General features: G+C 36.2%; 1 protein-coding gene across 13 annotated transcripts in view; it reads left to right on the top strand.

Moving 5' to 3' along the window:
* The window catches only part of ANKRD17 (ankyrin repeat domain 17), a 163790-nt gene extending 142924 nt beyond the window's left edge, over positions 1-20866 (top strand). For 12 of the 13 annotated variants that reach the window (XM_059067186.2, XM_059067181.2, XM_059067180.2 and 9 more), the window contains 5 exons: positions 4439-4636; positions 16225-16473; positions 16973-17151; positions 17558-17722; positions 18673-20866. In XM_059067186.2, the coding sequence (XP_058923169.1) occupies positions 4439-4636; positions 16225-16473; positions 16973-17151; positions 17558-17722; positions 18673-18732 (851 nt within the window). In that variant the 3' untranslated portion in view covers positions 18733-20866. Of the gene's footprint in view, positions 1-4438; positions 4637-16224; positions 16474-16793; positions 16846-16972; positions 17152-17557; positions 17723-18672 lie in introns of those variants that run through there. The other variant, XM_067035817.1, reaches the window with a different exon arrangement.
* Positions 20867-21441: the final 575 nt, after the last annotated feature.

Genomic DNA, 21441 nt, shown 5'->3' with positions numbered 1-21441 from the left:
CATGGAAGTGTAGGTATCTTTTTGAGTTAGTGTTTTTGTTTCTTTTGGATATAGTTCCAGAAGTGGAATTGCTGGATCATGTGGTAGTTCTATTTTTAGTTTTCTGAGGATCCCCCATATTGTTTTCCATAGTGGCTGTAGGCTGGTCATATTTCAAGTGCTTCCTTAATAAGCACATAATGGCTGGTAGCTACAATATTGGAGAGCCCAGATATTGAACACATCTGTTAACATAAAAAGTTCTGTTAGACAGTGCTGATATCTACAGAGGATCTAAAGATCTGGTTTTGAGTGACTGCTTTTTCTTTTTTAACTTTTTATTTTGAAATATTTTTAGATTTATAGAAGAGTTCTTTTATAATTACCCCAATTTCCCCTAATAAAACATTCTTACATAAACACCATGTATTTATTAAAACCAAGAAATTAATATTGGTACAGTACAATTAACTGAACTATAGACTTTATTCAGATTCCACAATTTTTCCAATAATGTTCTTTTTCTGTTGCAGTGTCCAGGATACCAAGTTGCATTTTGAGCTTTGTGTTTTAGTATGAATATTTTAAATAATTAAAGATAATTTCATTGAGTTATTTGTAGTGAGGTGGATGGACCTAGAGTCTGTCATACAGAGTGAAATAATTAGAAAGAGAAAAACAAATACTGTACGCTAACACGTATATATAGAATTGGAAAAAAATATATGGTTCTGTAGAACCTAGGGGCAGGACAGGAATAAAGGCATAGATGTAGAGAATGGACTTAAGGACACGGGGAGGGGGGAAGGGTAAGCTAGGACGAAGTGAGAGAGTGGCATGGACATATATACACTACCAAACGTAAAATAGATAGCTAGTGGGAAGCAGCTGCATAGCACAGGGAGATCAGCTCGGTGCTTTGTGACCACCTAGAGGGGTGGTATAGGGAGGGTGGGAGGGAGAAGCAAGAGGAAAGAGATATGGGGAAATACATATATGTATAGCTGATTCACTTTGTTATAAAGCAGAAACTAACACACCATTGTAAAGCAGTTATACTCCGATAAAGTTGTTAAAAAAAAGTCTACCGTTAAAGCAATAATAAAATAATTTCACGCTAGAGATAGATAAACTATGGTCCATGTGCCAAGTATGGCATACTACCCGATTTTACATTTGTGGGGTTTTTTTAATTGAGTTATAACAATTATGTAAGATTAAAAAAAATTTTTTTTTAATTTTTAAAACGAATAATATGTGACACAAAAAATAGTATATTTGGAACTTCCCTGGTGGTCTAGTGGTTAAGAATCCGCCTTCCAGTGCAGGGAATGTGGGTTCAGTCCCTGGTCGGGGAACTAAGATCCCACATGCCATGCGGCAACTAAGTCCTGGTGCTGCAACTAGGGAGCCCACGCACTCTGGAGCCCGTGTGCCACAGCTACAGAGAAGCCCGTGCGCCGCAACTAAGACTCAATGCAGCCAAAAATAAATAAATAAATATTTTCTTTAAAAATTGTGCATTCAATTTCATTGTTCATAAATAAAAGTTTTATTGAAATACATCTATGCCCATTCATTTACATATTGTATTATGGCTGCTTCCATGCTCTGCTGACAGCCTAAAAATATTTATTATTTAGCCCTTTACAGAAAGGTTGCCAACTTATGTGTTATTGAAAAGATGACATTCTGGGACTAAAAATTTCTGAATAGAATGGGAACTGATTGTTATTTTTACCTATTTCTATAACACATAAATATAATGTAAAGAACATGGTCAGTAAATATTTCCTTGCTGGGGGTTGATTGAAATATTTTCATGTACTTTCAAAAACACTTTCTCTTGAGTACTAAATAGAATCAATGTAATTTTTTTGTAAAAGCTTCATATGCTAATTAGTACATTGGAAATGCTTTTATTTTTTTCATTTTTTTATTTTTTAAAAATTTTTATTGGAGTGTAGTTGATTTGCAGTGTTGTGTTAGTTTCAGGTGTACAGCAAGGAGAGTCAGTTATACATATATCCACTCTTTTTTAGATTATTTTCCCATATAGGCCATAACAGAGCATTGAGTAGAGTTCCCTGTGCTATACAGTAGATTCTTATTAGTTATCTATTTTATGTCTAGTAGTGTGTATATGTCAGTCCCAATCTCCCAATTTGTCCCTCCCTGCCCCTTACCCCCTGGTAACTGTAAGTTTGTTCTCTACATCTGTAACTCTATTTCTGTTTCATAGATAAGTTCATTTGTATTCTTTTTTTAGATTCCAAATATAAGCAATATATGATATTTGTCTTTCTCTGTCTGACTTCACTCAGTATGACAGTCTCTAGGTCCATTGATGTTCCTGCAAATGGCATTATTTCGTTCTTTTTTTAATGGCTGAGTAATATTCCATTGTATATATGTACCACATCTTCTTTGCCCATTCCTCCGTTGATGGACATTTAGGTTGCTTCCATATCCTGGCTATTGTAAACAGTGCTGCAGTGAACATTGGGGTGCGTGTACCTTTTAGAATTACGGTTTTCTCTGGATATAAGCCCAGGAGTGGGATTGCTGGATCATATGGTAGCTCTGCTTTTCGTTTTTTAAGGAAACTATATACTGTTCTCCATGGTGGCTGTACCAATTTACATTCCCACCAACAGCGTAGGCCGGTTCCCTTTTCTCCACACCCTCTCCAGCATTTATTGTTTGTAGATTTTTTGATGATGACCATTCTGACCGGTATGAGGTGATACCACATTGTAGTTTTGATTTGCATTTCTCTAATAATTAGTGATGTTGAGCATTTTTTCATGTGATTTTAGCCAACTGTATGTCTTCTTTGAAGAAATGTCTATTTAGATCTTCTGCCCACTTTTTGATTGGGTTGTTTGGGGTTTTTTTGATATTGAGCTGCATGAGCTGTTTGTATATTTGGGGGATTAATTGGAAATGCTTTTATATTTCATTTTTGTAAAGTTGGAATTTAGTGAAAATACTTCACTTTTCAAAAAATGTGAAATCTAGGTAATGTGTTAAGAAAGACTACAATTAAGATTTAGAGAAAAAAGAAATAAATTCTTGTTTTGTGGAAAAGTATAGAAAAAAGCCGTGCTCCATCGGGAGGTAAGGTTTTGGGGTGTATAGTTGATTAGAGCCAAAATTAGCAATGAAGTTTAACTTAACAGTCTATCAGAAGGAAGTATTAGATTCAGGTCAACATAGCCATGTTTGCCTTTACAGCTATACCACTATTTCTACACCCTAGAAATTAACATTAATTCAGTAATAGCATCCAACATGTAGTACCATCATCCCAAATATACCCTTTATGCCTGTATGTTTCTTTTTTCTCTCCTTTTGATCCAACCAATCAAGATTCACACATTGCTTTTGGCTATTATGTCTCTTTGATCTCCCACAGTCTAAAACATCTCACCACCTTCTTTTGTTCTTCTTGACATTGAATCCCTTGAAGAGTCCAGTTGTACTGAAGAATGTCCTGCATTCACCTGTTTTCTCAATCTGTGGTTACATTCTGGTTAAACATTTCTAGCAGGAACATCAGATGGGTAATGTTTGAATCTCACACTGCATTGTATCAGGAGGCACTCAGTGACAGATTGTCCTTCTCTTATCTATGGAAAGCGTGGCCACTTAGTTAAGATGCTGATTGTCAGATCTCTATTATTATAAAAAAAGTATAGCTACAATCTTTTTTTTTCTCCTATAGTTTTTTTTTTTTGGTTTGTTTTTAGTTTTGTGGGTTTTTTTCGGTTTTGTTTTTGTTTTTTTATTTTAGTAGCACTCTTAAGTTCACAACAAAATTGAGAGAAAAGTACAGGGGTTCTCCATATGCCCACTGCTTTCACACAGGCATAGCCTCCTTTATTACCAACATCCCACTCCAGATGGTTTTTTGGTTACAGTTGATGGAACTATAGTCACACATCCTTATCAAAGTCTGTAGTTTATGTGAGGGTTCATTCTTGGTGCTGTACATTCTGTGGGTTTGAACAAAAGTCTAGTATAGTAACCGTTATACTATCATCCAGAGTATTTTCAGTGTTTTAAAAATCCTTTGTGGTTTGCCTACTCATCCCTCTCTTCCCCATACGTTTTTTTAAATGTAAAATTTTATACAACTCCTTGGCCACCAAACCTATTTAAATTCTAGTGTTAATATTAAATCTATATGTATTCTATAATAAGTAATAAAATGTCAAAATTAAATGTAAAATGTTTTCCTTGGTAATGTCTTTTTTATAGCTATCTTCATGAAATAAAGGGGGAAATAATGAGTGGAATAATGAGTGGAATAACTGGAAGAAGTAAGCAAGGAGAAATTTTTTTAATAATCTAAAATATTTTTGGATATATTAGGAACCTCTTGGAATTTTATGTTTTTCTAATTATATCTCCTAGGGGTAACTATTATAAATTATGATTATCTTCTACATTATAGGTATTGTCAATATGGACTCACCATATGGTTCTGTAACACCTTCTTCTACACATTTGGGAAACTTTGCCTCAAACCTTTCAGGAGGTCAAATGTATGGACCTGGGGCACCCCTTGGAGGAGCACCCACAGCTGCTAACTTTAACAGACAACATTTTTCCCCACTTAGTTTGTTGACTCCATGTTCATCAGCATCAAATGGTGAGTAATATACACTATAGTTCCAGAGGAAGAGTTTGTCTGTATGTTCCCTTAAAAAATAAAAGGTTTTAACTTTTTCAAAGTTTGGAATTTTTAAGTTTTAAATCTCTTAATAATTTGAATTCTATAAAAATGTAATTTGTATTCATGGCAATCTGAAATCAGGAGGAATTTAAATAGAATTTCCAGGTTTTTAAAGTATTAGAATCAACTTCGGCTCTATCAAACCTAGCATATTATATTGAAGTTAATTTCTAAGAGGGCTCATTTTTTGAGAATAAAAAATCTTGTTGTATCATCTATTGATTTACATTTACTTTCAGGTTTGAGACTACAGCTCCCAAGAAGAAAGATTTGTAGCCTTAAAAGTAGTATAAATATCATGTGCTTTTGGTCTACCTTTAAATCTCATCTATTACATAAATAATACAACTGATTTCACATTACCAGATGTGTGTTTTTAACTGTAGTCAGACTTTGAAGCAGTGATCAGATTTTTCAAACCAAGGAAGATCATTCATCAATAGGGAATTCAACTCACATTAAGAGAATTCCATAGTGAGGCTATTATTTGTGGTTATTTATTTATGTAGTGAGGATAAAGGCATCAAATTGCTTTCACCTTGAGGAAATTTTAATAAGAATCCATTTTTTTTAAACTACCAAATTTCTTCTAACAATGTTAGAGCCCAGTTAATAGAGACTGGTTAACTGAATGAAAGAGTAAAAAAAAAATTAGTATTTGAGACATGCATATCAAAGTACATTGCCAGTGAAATCATGAAGTAAGATGTAGCATATAGTGAATTTACATATTTATAGTTTCTCTTGTGTTTGTCAAATAACAAGGACTGTCACGTGGAATATTAATTATCCTTGTACAGGTGTCCCTAAGTGAAAAGAAGTGGTTTAGAAAGAATTCAAAGTGACTGTGATAAAAACATGCCAGAAACAAAGTGAGAAGTATGAAAATATGAATGTAAGAAGAAAAAAAGTTTACAGCAGTTCTCATTGAGGATACTTTACCCATCTTTGAAAAAGCTTTAGAAAATTTCTTACAAATCATAATTGAGATAAAGTGAATATACTATAACATAGCTACTTAGCCTGGCTTATCTAAACTAAGCTATTAACAGAACACTGAAATTAAATACAACTCTAAGGAATAACTGATTATGACATTTTAGTCTTAACTATCTGGCTTACAAGGAAAGGTTATAGCCTCAGTTATTTAAAGCTGTATTCAATGCAACATAAATTTCTGTGTACTAGATGAATATGGATATTTGTTTTATTTATTTAGTTTATTATAAGGAAGATTGATAGGTATATATTGAATGGAAGGTAATTCACTCTGTATTAAAAATTGGCCTGGGCTTTCCTGGTGGCACGGTGGTTAAGAATCTGCCTGCCAATGAAGGGGACACAGGTTCGAGCCATGGTCCAGGAAGATCCCACATGCCACGGAGCAACTAAGCCTGTGCACCACAACTACTGAGCCTATGCTCTAGAGCCCGTGAGCCACAAATACTGAAGTCCACATGCCTAGAGCCCATGCTCTGCACCAAGAGAAGCCACTGCAATGAGAAGCCTGCACACTGCAACCAAGAGTAGCCCCCGCTTGCCGCAGCTAGAGAAATAGAGAAAGCCTGCACACAGCAATGAAGACCCAACACAGCCAAAAATAAATAAATAAATAAATAAATAAATAAATAAATAAATTTATTTATTTATTTAAAAAGTTGACCCCAAAAGGGGGGGCATTCCCTGGCAGTCCAGTGGTTAGGACTCTGAGCTTCTACTGCCAGGGGCATGGGTTCAATTCCTGGTCAGGGAACTGAGATCCCTCAAGCTGCACCACGTGGTGCAGCAATAAAAAGAAAAAATTGGTACTTTATCCTAATTCAGGATTCTCTCCCTTTTGGGAAGTGAATTTGAAGAGATTTTAGGGCACATTACAACAATTAAGAATTTTAAAAAACCCAGAAAAGTAAAATATTGAGGATTACCAATGAACTCTGTTTGTAGTATAGCTAATAACCATATGCTAAATGATAATAATAACAATAACAACAGTTAATTTACTGAGGTTTAGATACTTTTCAAGGTAATTTTCCCCCCAGATTGCCTTTGTCAGCAAAATCCTAATATAAACAGTTAGGTGAGCTTAGACAAGTCATTTCAGTGAACCTCAATTTTCTGATCTGTTAATATCCACCACACTGGATTACTTTAAGGAGTAAATGGGATAATCTCCTATTACTATTGGTCTACTATTATCTACTATTACTACTGTTACCTACTATTACTGTTGGTCTTCTTTTTGATGATAATGAACAGTAAGTGTTAGTACTGTTTTCTAATAGTTTTAGAAATGTACTAATGGAATGGTAACAGAAGAGCAAACATATTTATAAATAGCCAGTGATTTAAAAGTCTGAAACATAATTTTTGAATGATTTTTACCTGCTTGGTTTTTTCTTTGACTCCTCTTAGAATTAGTTTTTATTCCTAAGTATATAACAGATCTGGATCAGTGTCTTCTGAGTATGTTGAGCTGAAACTAAACCGTTATAGGAATAAAAACATCTTCCTTAAAATATCTACATATGGGTGATTCATATTCACCTATTTATATATAAAAATAAGGTTAGTCTTTGATTTCATGTTCATAAAAAATAGGAATTGGGAGAAAAGGTGTTAAAATTGTAACATCATTGCTACTGAAATGTGTTACTTGAAATTTTTTGGTAGTTAATCTGTAAAATAGAATGGATTCTCAGAAGCAGAGAACGTTTTAAAAATAAAATAAAACATACTTACTGATATTAATGTTTATTATTTAGGAAATACATTAGAGATTTTTTTTTCCCCTTTTGAACCATAAACCACTCAAGGTAAACATGTTGCATTTGATTATATCTCTAGGGTCTTTAAAGAGTAGCACAAAGAACCTGTGTATATCCCCCCACCCCAACTCACTAATTGTTAACATGTTGCCACATTCCTCCTTTTCCCCACCATATATCCCTGTGTGTATGAGTGAGTGAGTGTGTGTCTGTGTATGTGTGTATGTGTAGAGTATGTGTAGGGATTGTAGGGGTTTTTTTCCTGAATCATTTTAGAGTTAGTTGCACATATCAAGCTGATTTCCCCTAAATACTCCAGATTATAATATTTTGGAAGAACAAGAACGTTCTCTTCCACAACTACAATGCAATTGTCAATTTCAGCAAATTTTACATTGATACATTATTATCTAATGTATAGTCCATATTCACATTTCATCACTTGTCCCAATAATGCCTTTATTACTTCCTCTCATTCAAGATTCAAATCAGTATCACAGATTGCATTTAATTCCCATGTCTTTTTAGTCTCAGACAATCTGGAACTGTTTCCTTAGCCTTTCTGTATCTTTCAAAGAAAGCTTTTTTTTCGGATTATAGGTCAGTTGTTTGGTAAAATGCCTCAGTTTATTTTTCTGATATTCGTGATTAAGTTTAAGTTATATATTTTTCACACGAATATTAGTATTAGTCAACATTGCACCCTTCTCACTGACATTAGAAGGTATAAAATGTCAGTTTGTGCTATTATTGGCGCTGTTAACTTTGATCACTTGGTTTCACAGATTTCTACACTGTCAAATTGTCATTTTTCCTTTTGTAATTTATAATTAATCTGTGGGGAGTTGCTTTGAGACAATTCTTATTCCTCATCAGACTTTCAGGCAGAAGAATATAAGGGAACCGGGGGAAGAAGTAGCACTTATCTCAGTATGTAAATAGAAACAAGTAAACCTATCTGTATTTTAGATTATTAACATAAACCTACTAAAAGAAAAAGAAACAATCCAAAAAACTCTTCAAGAGTCTCTTCAAGACAGTATTTTGTACTACTTCAGTGTAAAGACAAATAAACTTCATACAAATCTGAAATTCTATTTAGGACATTTGTTTTTTTATAATGTTATGGATAAACAATTTTAAAACTATATGGGGTATATTGTAAGGTTGAGCAAATGAATAAGTAAAAATATTGATGATAATGTGATCCAGGATTCTCACTGTAAGAAGAGAGAAATGTAGAGTAGAGTAAGGCAAGGAAGAACCCTATGGAATTGGATTGGAATTAGAGGATCAATATGAACTCATGATTTTATTTTATTTTATTTTTACTATTTTTTAAAATAAATTTATTTATTTATTTTTGACTGTGATGGGTCTTGCTGTGAGCGGACTTTCTCTAGTTGCAGCGAGTAGGGGCTACTTTTCGTTGAGGTGCACGGGCTTCTCATTGTGGTGGCTTCTCATATTATAGAGCACGGGCTCTAGAGCGCAGGCTCAGTAGTTGTGGCACACAGACTTAGTAGCTCTGTGGCATGTGGGATGTCCCTGGACCAGGGCTTGAACCCATGTCCCCTGCTTTGGCACTGCCTACTGAAAGGGCCTAGAAGCATTGAATTTTCAGTAGCACTAAGCATATTCAGTGTCCAGATCTGTCTGTTAGATATTTTAGTTCACTAAAAGAAACTAGGTCTTCTCGGGGAAATCGCTGATTCGAGAGCTGGGGCAGGGAAAGTATAAGGGGAGCCTGCAAAAGTCTTAGAGTGTCAGAAAGTAATTCAGTGCTCAGATGATTGGGACATTTCAGGACATAGGAGGCGGCTTGAAAGGGTCTCCCACTAGCCAAATTCAGGACAATTTGACCATCAAAATGAATAATGTCAGCTCATTGAATAAAACAAAAACCCATGTGTACATAATAATTGTAAATAAAATTTTAAAATGCAGAAGAGGGAATGTTGCTCCTTACAGTATAATGACAACTCATAAATGTAGAGGAATTATAATTTGAGTCATCATTTTACAACTGTTAGAATGATTGATTCAGGCAAGACTCTCAGACTTCTACCTTTAATACTGAGCATTTAACTAGTTTGCATTTTCCTTACCTAATGTAAATCTTAGTACTTTTTTTTTTTTTTTTTTTTTTTTTTTTTTTTTTTTTTTTTTTTTAATCTTAGTACTTTTTAATAACCATTTAGTTTGTTTCATCTGACTTCTAACTCTTCTTTAGGTAATCTCTTCACATGAGTGTAATTTCATGTTTTTGTTTATTTATGGTAGTCTTTTAAAATTTTGTTTTTAGTATTTATATTTTTCTTAAAAATTGCCATTCTGGGTGCTGTTGTAGAACTAACCACAGAAGCATGACTTATTTTTCACAATATATGTATCTGGTTTATGTACTTGAACAGGTTTTATCAACACTTCTCCATACATTCCACTTCTCTTTTCCCTCCCCCTCTTTAGGCCATCAGGACATGGTATTAGGACTCTGACAAATTTAAGTTGGGATGTGGGGGACATGAGCCCCTTCCTTCAAAAAAAAAAAAAAAGCAAGCAAGCAAAGAACCTTCCTTGAGGCCCCCAAGCAGCAGATTGGTGATGCCCGAGATCCTTCTGCATACAGGCTGGGCAGAGATCACTTCAGCCCTTATCCCACTCAAAGTGCTAAGGTCTATCCTACCAACATTCAACCAGTCCATGCATTGAGTACTACTGATCACTGGCTCTGGTCTGTGAGTTTCAGGCCTTGGCAGATTTAGTCAGTGGGCCATTTTGACATTCAGTCTTACAAAGCTGTTGTCAGATCAAAAAGCAGTAAAAAAGCATTACAGTTTTTTAAGGAAAAACCTAATTTTACATCGTGACTCAGTACACATGTACCTGTGTGTGATTGAAATATATTTACAAAACAATACTTATCCTTACAATATATGTTGCATGCTGATATTTTCTATTCTGTTTTCTTTAACCTTTAAAAAAATTTTTTACGTTAGTCATGACCAACCACATTCATCTCATGATCTACTATAGTTTAATCAACACTGAACTGAAGCATGAAAGTACAGTGTAATTTTCCTGCAGGAGCACTTTTTCCATTTATAAGTCACATTGCTCTTTCAATTTGAATTCAGGACCCTGTTGTCATTTCAGAACTGAGGTGGATTTACTGAAGCTTCAGTTTCAGGATAATCTTATTTGCAAGGGGCCCTGCCAAGGTCCTGTACCTGATTTTGTATTTGTAGATATGCATTCTTTTTCTAAAACAGATTCCCAAGATTATATAGGATCCCACAAAACCTCTAAAACCTGTTTTTTCTCTAATATATGTTAGCATATTTAATAACATGACTCTGATTTAGATTTTGCTTTTTTTCTAATTAAAGAAATTATAATAATTAGAGATGAGAAGAAAAATTATAATTAGGCTCTTTTCGTAGCAAGGAATATAGACCGACCCAAGCAATCTCAAGGAAAATGGTGTTTACTTTAAGGCTATGCAGGGCGATCTTCAGAACTGTCCAGAATTTAATACAGCAACTCTCTCTCTCTTTCTATGGCGGATTTATGATCTCTCTTTCATGGTCTGTTTCTTATCTTGCTTACTCTCTTTACACCTAGGCTTCTTCATAATCTCATCTTATATATGGTCCTCAAAGATTCAATTCATAGTTAATTAAACCAGTTTTTCTCTGTTTACCAATTGCACCTTTCTGATTGAGAAATATGGTTGGCTCAGCTCATATGTTCAAGTAAGGTCGTCAGTCATAGATTATCAACTAGCTTGAAGTAGATCATTGTTCAGTCAGATGCCTGCTGTTAGTCCAGTTAAGCCATCAGGAAGGAAGCAGAAAACATCATCTGAAAAACTTAAAAAAATAAAATAAAAAAACAACAAACTATGGCTAGTGAGGTGGCAGAATCTGTGAAAAGGGAAAATTTTTATTTTTTCAGGCTTTCTCTAGTTGTGGTGAGCAGGGGCTACTCTTTGTTGTGGTACACGGGCTTCTCATTGCGGTGGCTTCTCGTTGTGGACTATGGGCTCTAGGTACGTGGGTTTCAGTAGTTGTGGCATGCGGGCTCAGTAGTTGTGACTTGTGGGCTCTAGAGCGCAGGCTCAGTAGTTGTGGCATATGGGCTTAGGTGCTCCGCGGCATGTGGGATCTCCCCAGACCAGGGAACGAACCGGTGTCCCCTGCATTGTCAGGCGGATTCTTATGTACTGTGCCACCAGGGAAGTCCCAGGGCAAATTTCTTAAATGAGGTGGGTTAGCAGGCAATCCTAGTTATTCTGCTCATTTAAACAGAATATGGAGGGTTTCTGGGGACCTCCCTAGTGGCGCAGTGATTAAGAATCCACCTGCCAATGCAGGGCACACAGGTTCGATCCCTGGTCTGGGAAGATCCCACATGCCACAGAGCAACTAATCCTGTGCACCACAACTACTGAGCCTGTGCTCTAGAGCCCGCAAGCCACAACGGCTGAGCCTGCATGCCACAACTACTGAAGCCCGCGTGCCTAGAGCCTGTGCTCCACAGCAAGAGAAGCCACCGCAGTGAGAAGCCCGGGCACTGCAACAAAGAGTAGCCCTTGCTCACCGCAACTAGAAAAAGCCCGCTTGCAGCAATGAAGATGCAACGCAGCCAAAAATAAATAAATTTTTAATAAAAAGAATATGGAGGGTTTCTGTTATTTTGCTTTGCTTTAGTTTTTTGAAGGATACAGTAAAAGAGTGAAAAACTAGCTCTAATGTAGAAGTTAAGGCAGGCTCCCAGAAATGAGTCTGAGGGAAGGTAGGATTCATTCATCCTCCTTCCATCAGTCCTTCCTGCTTGCCTTCCATCTCTGCTTCCTTCCTCCCTGTCACCTTTGACTATGTCTTCGTGTTAGTTTTCTGGGTTGATTTTTCTCTGGTATATAATTGTGCCCTTTCAATATGTAGTTTAAAAAACAAAAAATAGAACTTTGTGTATCATATTTACAACTTCTTGTGTTCCTTGCAGTTCAATTTAGTCTTTTCTGGAATATTGTTTCATTTCTAATCCTTTCCTGAGTTTTGTCATCTTGTTTATAGTTTTACTAATTCTGAATTATGTTGTTCTTTCAAATCTTTTTCTTTTATTTCTTTAAGCTCACTTTGGAATTTTAGATTATAGTCTCTTTCTGATGTGCCTTTAGAATATTAGACTAGACTATAGCTTTCTTTCTGGCATGCTTTTATTGTCTACGACAGCGGTCCCCAAGGACAGCAGCAGCAGGGACTGGTTTTTTTGGCAGCGGGGACTGGTTTCGTGGAAGACAGTTTTTCTATGGATGGGGGTAATGGGAGCGATGGAGAGCGCAGATGAAGCTTTGCTCACTTGCCCTCCGCTCACCTCCTGCTGTGCGGCCTGGTTCCTAACAGGCCGCGGACCAGTACTGGTCTGCGGCCCAGGGGTTGGGAACCTCTGGTCTACAAGTTACTATGGGTTCATATCTCCTTTAGTTCATATAATAGCTCTGCATGGAATTTGACTGCAGTTCTATTTTGTTTTGCATTTTTTAATGAAGTGAGTTTTCCTGAACATTTAGAAGGAATAAGTGGATCAGGATATCTTCTCTAGCTTAAAGACTCTAGAATTTCCTCTTATAAGGAAGTATTTAAAAATATGGTCTTATACTTTGTTAAATCTCCTGGCTTTGTTGTCCCTACCCACCCATCCAACCTCCGCGCCTACTTCCACCTCTGCCCTACTCTTGACTGGATATTCTCTTCACTTTGCTTTTGTTGTCGCTTTTCTGTTCAGTTTAGAATCTGTTCCCAGAAGTTTCTTGTCAGTGTAGGACTTGATCAGCAGGTACCTTTAAGAAGTCATAGCAGGGACTTCCTTGATGGTCCAGTGGTTAAGAATCTGCCTTCCAGTGCAGGGGACGTGGGTTCGTTCGAGCCCTGCTCAGGGAACTAAGATCCCACATGCTGTGGGGCAACTAAGCCTGCACGCTCTAGAGCAGGGGTTCCCAGCCCCTGGTCTGCAGCCTGTTAGGAACCAGGCCTCACAGCAGGAGGTGAGTGGCGGGCGAGTGAGCAAAGCTTCATCTGCCGTTCCCCATTGCTCCGCATTGCTCACATTACCACCTGAATCATTACCCCCATTACCACCTGAACCATTCCCTACCCCCCGACACATCCCCCACCCTGTGGAAAAATTGTCTTCCACAAAACTGGTCCCTGGTGCCAAAAAGGGACCACTGCCCTGGAGCCCGCACGCTCTGGAGCCCGCACACCACAACTAGAGAGAAGCCTGCACACCGCAATGAAAGATCCCACATGCTGCAATGAAGATCCTGCGTGCCGCAACTGAGACCCAATGCAGCCAAATACATAAATAAATAAATAAATATTTTTAAAAAGTCATAGGGCCCCAGTTGCTCCAGCTTTTTCAGACCTTACTGTGAATCCCTTACAATCACCCATGCATAGGCAGAATTCTCCCACTTTCACCTGCTGTTCTCAGATTGGCCTGCCCTGCTTTCCTTTGAATACCTTTGACTGTTTTGTGGCTCCCCTGTTCTCAGGTCTAGAGAATTGCTTCCTTCCACACAGATGCTGCCACTACACTAGTCTTATAGCTGTTGGTGATTTGTCCCCATTCACTTGTATCTTTGGATTCATTTGGATGTCTTTTCTGTTTTGTTATAGATGTTATCCACGGGTTTTGGGCTTAGCTAACTTAGTGGCTTTTTTTAATGGGAAGAATCAAAACCTGTGCTACTGTTACTTCCATCATCCTAGAATTCCTTCTTATACCACTGTAAAATGAATTTTTAAATATTTATAGTTTTTTTAAAGACACATGTGGCTTTTCCATTTTCTTGTCATTTGTTAAAAGTAAATGCTGTCAAGCAATGCTAATGGATCCATGACCGCAGGAAATATATTTTAATTTTTCATTAGAAGGTAATAGTTTTCTTGGTTTACTCTTATAGTTAAGTCCATGTTTCATGTTTTTGTTCCCCAATGAAATCAGTATCCATACAATAAATTATAATTTATAAGGTACTTTAGCATTCATTCCTTTTAGTTAATAGTCACTACGTCTCATTGAGTGGCAGTACTATCAATTTAACCAAAATAGACCTCTGCAAGTACTAGTAAGATGGAATTGATCTCCACAGTACTTTCCAATTTTGTATGATTCTAAAATATATCTGAGAAGTCTTCTAAAAAACATGTTCAGGCCAATAATATTATTGAATTTTCTTTGTCTTCCAAGTTCCTTGAAAAGTACCACAGGAAATAGAAGCACTATGTTTGTGTGTACAGATAGATAGATTGATTGATTTTGTAAATTTATTAGCTCCCTGAATCCTTTTGGATAGATACACACACACACACACACACACACACACTCATTCCCATGCACACACACATACATATAGAAAACTTAAATGCAAAGATAAATGAAAAAGTATTAAAAGACTGTCACTAGGGCATAGAGTCAGACAGTTGTGAATAAATTGTTATCTATGCAGGTAACTGTTTTGACTTTTTAAAAATTAATTTATTTATTTTTGGCTATGTTGGGTCTTCGTTGTTGCACACAGGCTTTCTCTACTTGTGGCGAGCGGGGGCTACTCTGGTTGTGGTGCACAGGCTTCTCATTGCAGTGGCTTCTCTTGTTGCGGAGCACAGGCTCTAGGCTCGTGGGCTTCAGTGGTCGTGGCACACGGGCTCAGTACTTGTGCCTTGTGGGCTCTAGAGCACAGGCTTCAGTAGTTGTGGTGCATGGGCTAGTTGCTCCATGGCATGTGGGATCTTCCTGGACCAGGGCTCGAAGCCGTGTCTTCTGCACTGGCAGGTGTATTCTTAACCACTGTGCCACCAGGGAAGCCCAACTGTTTTGACTTTTAAGCTTCAAGCTCCTCCACAGTTTAGACTCTATTTAAATTTAAATGTGCTTGAGATTTGAACTTTTCATAAGAAATACAGTTTTGGTTATTTCTGTTTATCCTTCTCTGTAGTGTGCAAAGAGATTAAATCACTAATGAATGCTCCCAAATTGCCTATATTAAGAACTAGCCTTTTTTGATAAGTAGAGCTTAAACCACCATTTCTAAAAGTGTTCTGTGGAATACCCACAAGATACAATGAAACAGTTGGGTTATGAAGCATAGCCTTCTGTTGGTATTTTGTCAGCATATTAAAGTTCTGTGAAGTCCTGATTTAAAGAAACATTTTTTTCTTAAGCTTGATCTTCCAAATTTGTTAGATACCTGAATATCTTTGTTTTTTCATCATACCATACCAAGGGACAAATGTTCCCAAGGAGAATAGTTTGAGAACTGCCAATATAGGCAGTGGTTTTCCCTACCTCCATTTTGTTGTTGTCATTGTTGTTTTTTTTTTTAATTTAAATATTATCTTCTCATTGCTCTGGTGTTATATTTTACTCACTGTCAACGGTAAATTTATTTAAATATTAATTAGTGTGTAGTTGCAGCATTCACATCTTCACATTCTACTATCATGAAACTAAATGGGAAAATTGTGAGCCAAATTAAAAACTGACTGCAAAGTCGTAGAACTTTAACCGAATTTTAATATACATAATTTATTATCTAAGCATTATATTCAAATTTCATTTTTTCCTCAAAGAATGCATATTTAAGGTGTCTTCAGAATTTAAGATTTTGTTTTACAAAAGTACAGTCTGTATAGTTGACATGTATATTATTTGAAAATATCTTTTCTCTAGATTCTCCTGCACAGTCAGTATCCTCCGGAGTTCGTGCACCTTCTCCTGCCCCATCATCAGTACCTTTAGGGTCAGAAAAGCCCAGCAACGTCTCTCAGGATAGAAAAGTTCCAGTCCCTATTGGGACGGAACGTTCTGCACGTATCAGGCAAACTGGAACTTCAGCCCCATCTGTTATTGGGAGTAATTTGTCCACATCAGTAGGGCATAGTGGCATCTGGTCCTTTGAAGGGATTGGTGGCAATCAAGGTATGATATGCTATTCTGCTTACTGGAAAGTAAGTTTATGCATTTAACTAAAATATTGTAAGCAGTATTTAATTATCATAGGCATTCTTAAAAAATCTGTGTTCATATCTTTTTGTTTTGACTAATCAATTTATTTAAGAGTTTAAATTTTGTTCCCATGTGAGCTCTTACTGAATTTATCATTGCTTTCTGAAGATAGTTTAATGCAAACATATTATTTTCTTCATATTAAGGAAATATTAATATTTCTTTGGGGTCTCTTAAGCTTTTATCTTAGCTTTTTTTGTTTTGTAACACAAGTGTTTATGTTACTTTGTTAGGCTATTATGTCACCACCTACAAACATGGAAATACTGTGGTAAATATATAAAAGTAGGTCATTATTCTGAAGGAATTCACAATTCAATGTGGAAAATTTTCGAAATATATAAATTTTTTTTGCTGTTTTCTGATTTTAAATATCACCAATTATTTTTTCTGCCTCTTCATTTTCCCTCAGACAAAGTAGACTGGTGTAACCCTGGGATGGGAAATCCTATGATGCACAGGCCAATGTCTGATCCAGGAGTATTTTCACAGCATCAAGCAATGGAGCGAGAGAGTACAGGAATTGTAACTCCTTCTGGTACATTCCATCAGCATGTTCCTGCAGGATACATGGACTTTCCTAAAGTTGGGGTAATGATGATTTAAAAGCATTTTCATTATTTCAAAATGATTTTCTGATTATTAGCCTTATTTCACTTACCAGAGTGTAAGTGTTTCTGAAATGATGCTGGAGCTTTGGCTTGGAATTATAGGTCAAAATCTGGCTAAAATATAAACATTTATAAATCCTGATTTTGTCCCAGTTGTTTAGAGAAATGTTTTTTGACAAAATATTTTATATACTAGGCTTATAGTATCTTCTGTTTAATGCTAGATGGAATCATATTATGGAAAATAATTTTTACATCACCTAGATAACTTACACTTTTCCAAAATGAGGTGAAGTTTCAAATATCAGTTTTAAGGCTATTGATTATACTGGGAAAAGTAACCAGTGACTTGAATGTCCATAATCTTTGTTTTCTCCTCTTTTAAGGGTATGCCTTTTTCTGTGTATGGGAATGCAATTATTCCTCCAGTGGCACCTATTCCTGATGGTGCTGGAGGACCCATATTTAATGGCCCTCATGCTGCGGACCCCTCTTGGAATTCCCTGATAAAGATGGTTTCAAGCTCCACAGAAAATAATGGCCCTCAAACGGTAAGGCTGATCATTCAGTGAACTTTTATTTAGTGTTTATGAGCTGCCAAGACAAATGGGATAAAGATAAATCATTGTTGTGAGAGAGTATAGTGAATATGGGCAGTTGAGGAAATTGAGGGAAGTTTAGTATAGCTGAAATACAGCAGAGTGATATGGAAAATGGTACCAAAGGTAGTGGTTTGGGGCTAAAATTATGAAAGCCATAATATAATATATTCTATTGGGTGGTAAGTAAAAGATTTTAAGTTGCAAAGTGTTGTAATGTAATTTTATGTATCATAATTTACTAGTGGTGTGAAAAGGGCCATCTAGAGGTTATCTATTAAAAGTATTATAAATGTCAAAACAGTATATAACTGTGAAAATGCACAGAAATGGTTGTATATTTTAGCTTATTATGGTATATGTTTAATACCTGATTCATTTTCCTTCCACAATCCTCAACCTGTATGTACTCAGATGATGGTTTTTTGTTTTTTTGGTTTTTGGTTTTTTTTTTTTGCGGTACGCGGCCCTCTCACTGTTGTGGCCTCTCCCGTTGCGGAGCACAGGCTCCGGACGCGCAGGCTCAGCGGCCATGGCTCACGGGCCCAGCCGCTCTGCGGCATGTGGGATCTTCCCGGACCTGGGCACGAACCTGTGTCCCCTGCATCGGCAGGCGGATTCTCAACCACTGCGCCACCAGGGAAGCCCTCAGATGATGGTTTTTAAAAAACGGTGATAATTCAGATCCTGTTTGAGGGATAAGAGGAGAGGCAGGAAAACAACAGATAAAAGTGGTTTATCACTGCTTTTCTTCATTGTTTCCCAGCATGTTGCAAACTGATTGAGACTTAGCTATTTTAGTTCATAAATATTAGGAGCACTTCCTTAGTGTTGAAGAGTTTTGTTTTAATCAAATATATGTTCAATACATATTTAATAAAATGTGTGCTCTATATTCATAGGTGTGGACTGGACCCTGGGCACCTCACATGAACAGTGTGCATATGAACCAGCTTGGCTGATGAGGATCAGCTTGTTAGCCTGCAGATTCCTTTTCATTCAGAGGAAATCACAAGTGGCCGAAAAAAATTTATGCTCCCAAATCATTCTACTGATGTGCTTGACTGAAGTGTGTAGGCTTTTTGCAGAAGAACTTACTAACTGACCTATTTTCTGTGAACATTTGTGACTGCCCATTCCCCATCATCATCTGTTTTACTTTAGTTAGCATTTTTCTTATCATTTTTCTTTTTTTCTTTCCCTCTTGCCCCTTTGGACATAACTTTCTGTTGAAGCTGTTCTTTGGCTGGTTGGTTTTAGTACTGTAAACTGCTTCTGAGCAAACACGGAAATTTAGCAAAATTATGTAAACTTGATCCTGAAGTTTTAGAATGGCAAATAAATGTACAATTGTTTACATAACAGAAAAGGCTAAGCAGAAAGTAAATTTCAATATGTCAGTATAGAGGCTCTACTTTATGTAGACTTAAATTAATGTGAGATATGTACCTTCATATTCAGAAATCTGGATGTTTCCTTCATACATTAAACTATTAATAAGTACAACTTTTTTGCTTGTGTAATTTAAGTATAAAGTAAAACAATGGGCATTATCAGTGAATGCTTCCCGACGGCTTTTAAAATACCCATGCTTCTCTCTTTTGAGTTTGTTTGCAGCAAGGGACATATAGAATAAGAAATTTATCACTTTTTCATGTCTCTTTATTACATTGTCACACTTTTAAAACTAATACACACTTCTCTCTTCATTCTTTTTTCTCTCCTCACCCTTACCACTAATACCGGTAAAATTTTCTTGCTGATAGTGAAATAATTCTGTAAAGATTTTTACTCTAATGGCTGCTACGGAGAGGTGGAGAATCTTCATCATCACCTGTCGTTTCTTCTAACCATAAAACATACAGTCTTTTTGAGAATTTAAAAAGCCACCACTGGTTCCCAGTCAGCATACATAACCTCTTAATATACTGTTTATTATTAAACAATTCAATGTACTATTTTATATTGGATAATATTGATTCTTAACATTGGCTTTCTAGTCACCAGGAGTCAACATAAAAATTCCAGTTTTCAGTAATTTAGTGTAAGGTGTTTGTTTTTTTGTTTTTTGTTTTTCAATTTTAAAGGCTTCTTAATCTCTACACTTGTGTATTAAAAGCGAAAGGGATCAACAGCTAACTTGGGGCAAGTAATAAAATACATTTTGCATTTTTCATTACGACAATTTATGGTAGACATGAACACACAGGTTACAAAATAAAGTCTCCATTTAACCTGTTTATATAAGACACAGGGCCACACTAAACTACTCAGTGGAATTTATCTATTCAGTTCACTTGAAACAATAAACAGTAACATATCCAAGAAGAATATGTGTCCTACCGTCTCATGTGGAAAAATAAATTATATGGTTGAAATGTAAAAGAAAGTAAGCATAAAAGTGAAATAATGTATATATCAATCTTTTTTTAAAAAAATTTAGACCTAAATTCCTCACTGTTGAAACATAAACATTAACTAAGATTCAGATTGATCACCCACAGTTGACAATATTAATATGGTTCCTTAGCTGTTCAAGTAAATGAAATGATTTCTTTATTCTGGTAGCCTGAGTAAAGAGTAAAAAAGAAGATTTCTCAAACATATCCAGAAGTTTGTAAACAACACATTTATATCTTTCATTTTAGGAGGTGGTCTTAAAATATATAAATTTGTTTTCCTACCTGTCCTTGATTGATATGACCAAATTTAAAGGAAAAGCTAAATGATATCCTACAGATAAATATCCTTATGACATGAAATTATTGCACTTTACTAAGAAAGGGGTATAATGCTATTTAATAGTATTTTATGTATGACTTTTGCCACCATCCTATAATTTTTTGCTTAATTTCTTTGCTGTGTTTACTAGATTTTATTTTCTAATTAAAATAATCTTGCTAGATAACAGATACTAGCCAGTATTTATCAAAACACATGACTTGTGTTGACTCACAAAAGTGAATTTCTTAAGATAGGGTGTCTTACTAAAAACGAAAAGGAAGGGGCTTCTCTGGTGGCACAGTGGTTGAGAGTTCGCCTGCCGATGCAGGGGACACGGGTTCGTGCCCCGGTCTGGGAGGATCCCAGAGCGGCTGGGCCCGTGAGCCATGGCCGCTGAGCCTGCGCGTCCAGAGCCTGTGCTCCACAAAGGGAGAGGCCACAACAGTGAGAGGCCCGCATACCGCAAAAAAAGAAAAGAAAAGGAAAAAAAAACCCTATATATATATATATATATATATATAATTTTATTTTAAAGCTACAGGACAGGGGAGTATTGATTGGAATGTTCCTTATTTAGTTTTGGGGATCAGGCTTGTTAAATACAATACCATGGTTCTAGAAGTCTGTAGTAGGAACATTTTTCAAATACATTTTTTATATTTCAGATGGAATGCAGTGCACTTTTATTTGAACAATAAAAAAACAATCTTTTGAGACCATGCAGGTCTTTTTTTTTCCCCCTTTTTGAAAGTATGTGGTATGTATAATTGCAGACTATGTAAGGTATTTCTTTTCTCTTATTCTTTTAAGAAGCAGCTTAACTCTTGGACATAACAGGTTAGTTCACACCTTAAATCCCCAAATAGTTAATATCCCAATTATTGTGTAATCTGTTTATACCAACCATTCCATTTTAGAGATAATTTTGTTTACTTGTGCCAAGAGAA

Source organism: Kogia breviceps, chromosome 6, assembly GCF_026419965.1.
Source record: "Kogia breviceps isolate mKogBre1 chromosome 6, mKogBre1 haplotype 1, whole genome shotgun sequence".
Lineage (NCBI taxonomy): Eukaryota > Metazoa > Chordata > Mammalia > Artiodactyla > Physeteridae > Kogia > Kogia breviceps.
Note: the sequence above shows the minus strand (reverse complement) of the source record. Positions and strands in the feature narration are given on the sequence as shown.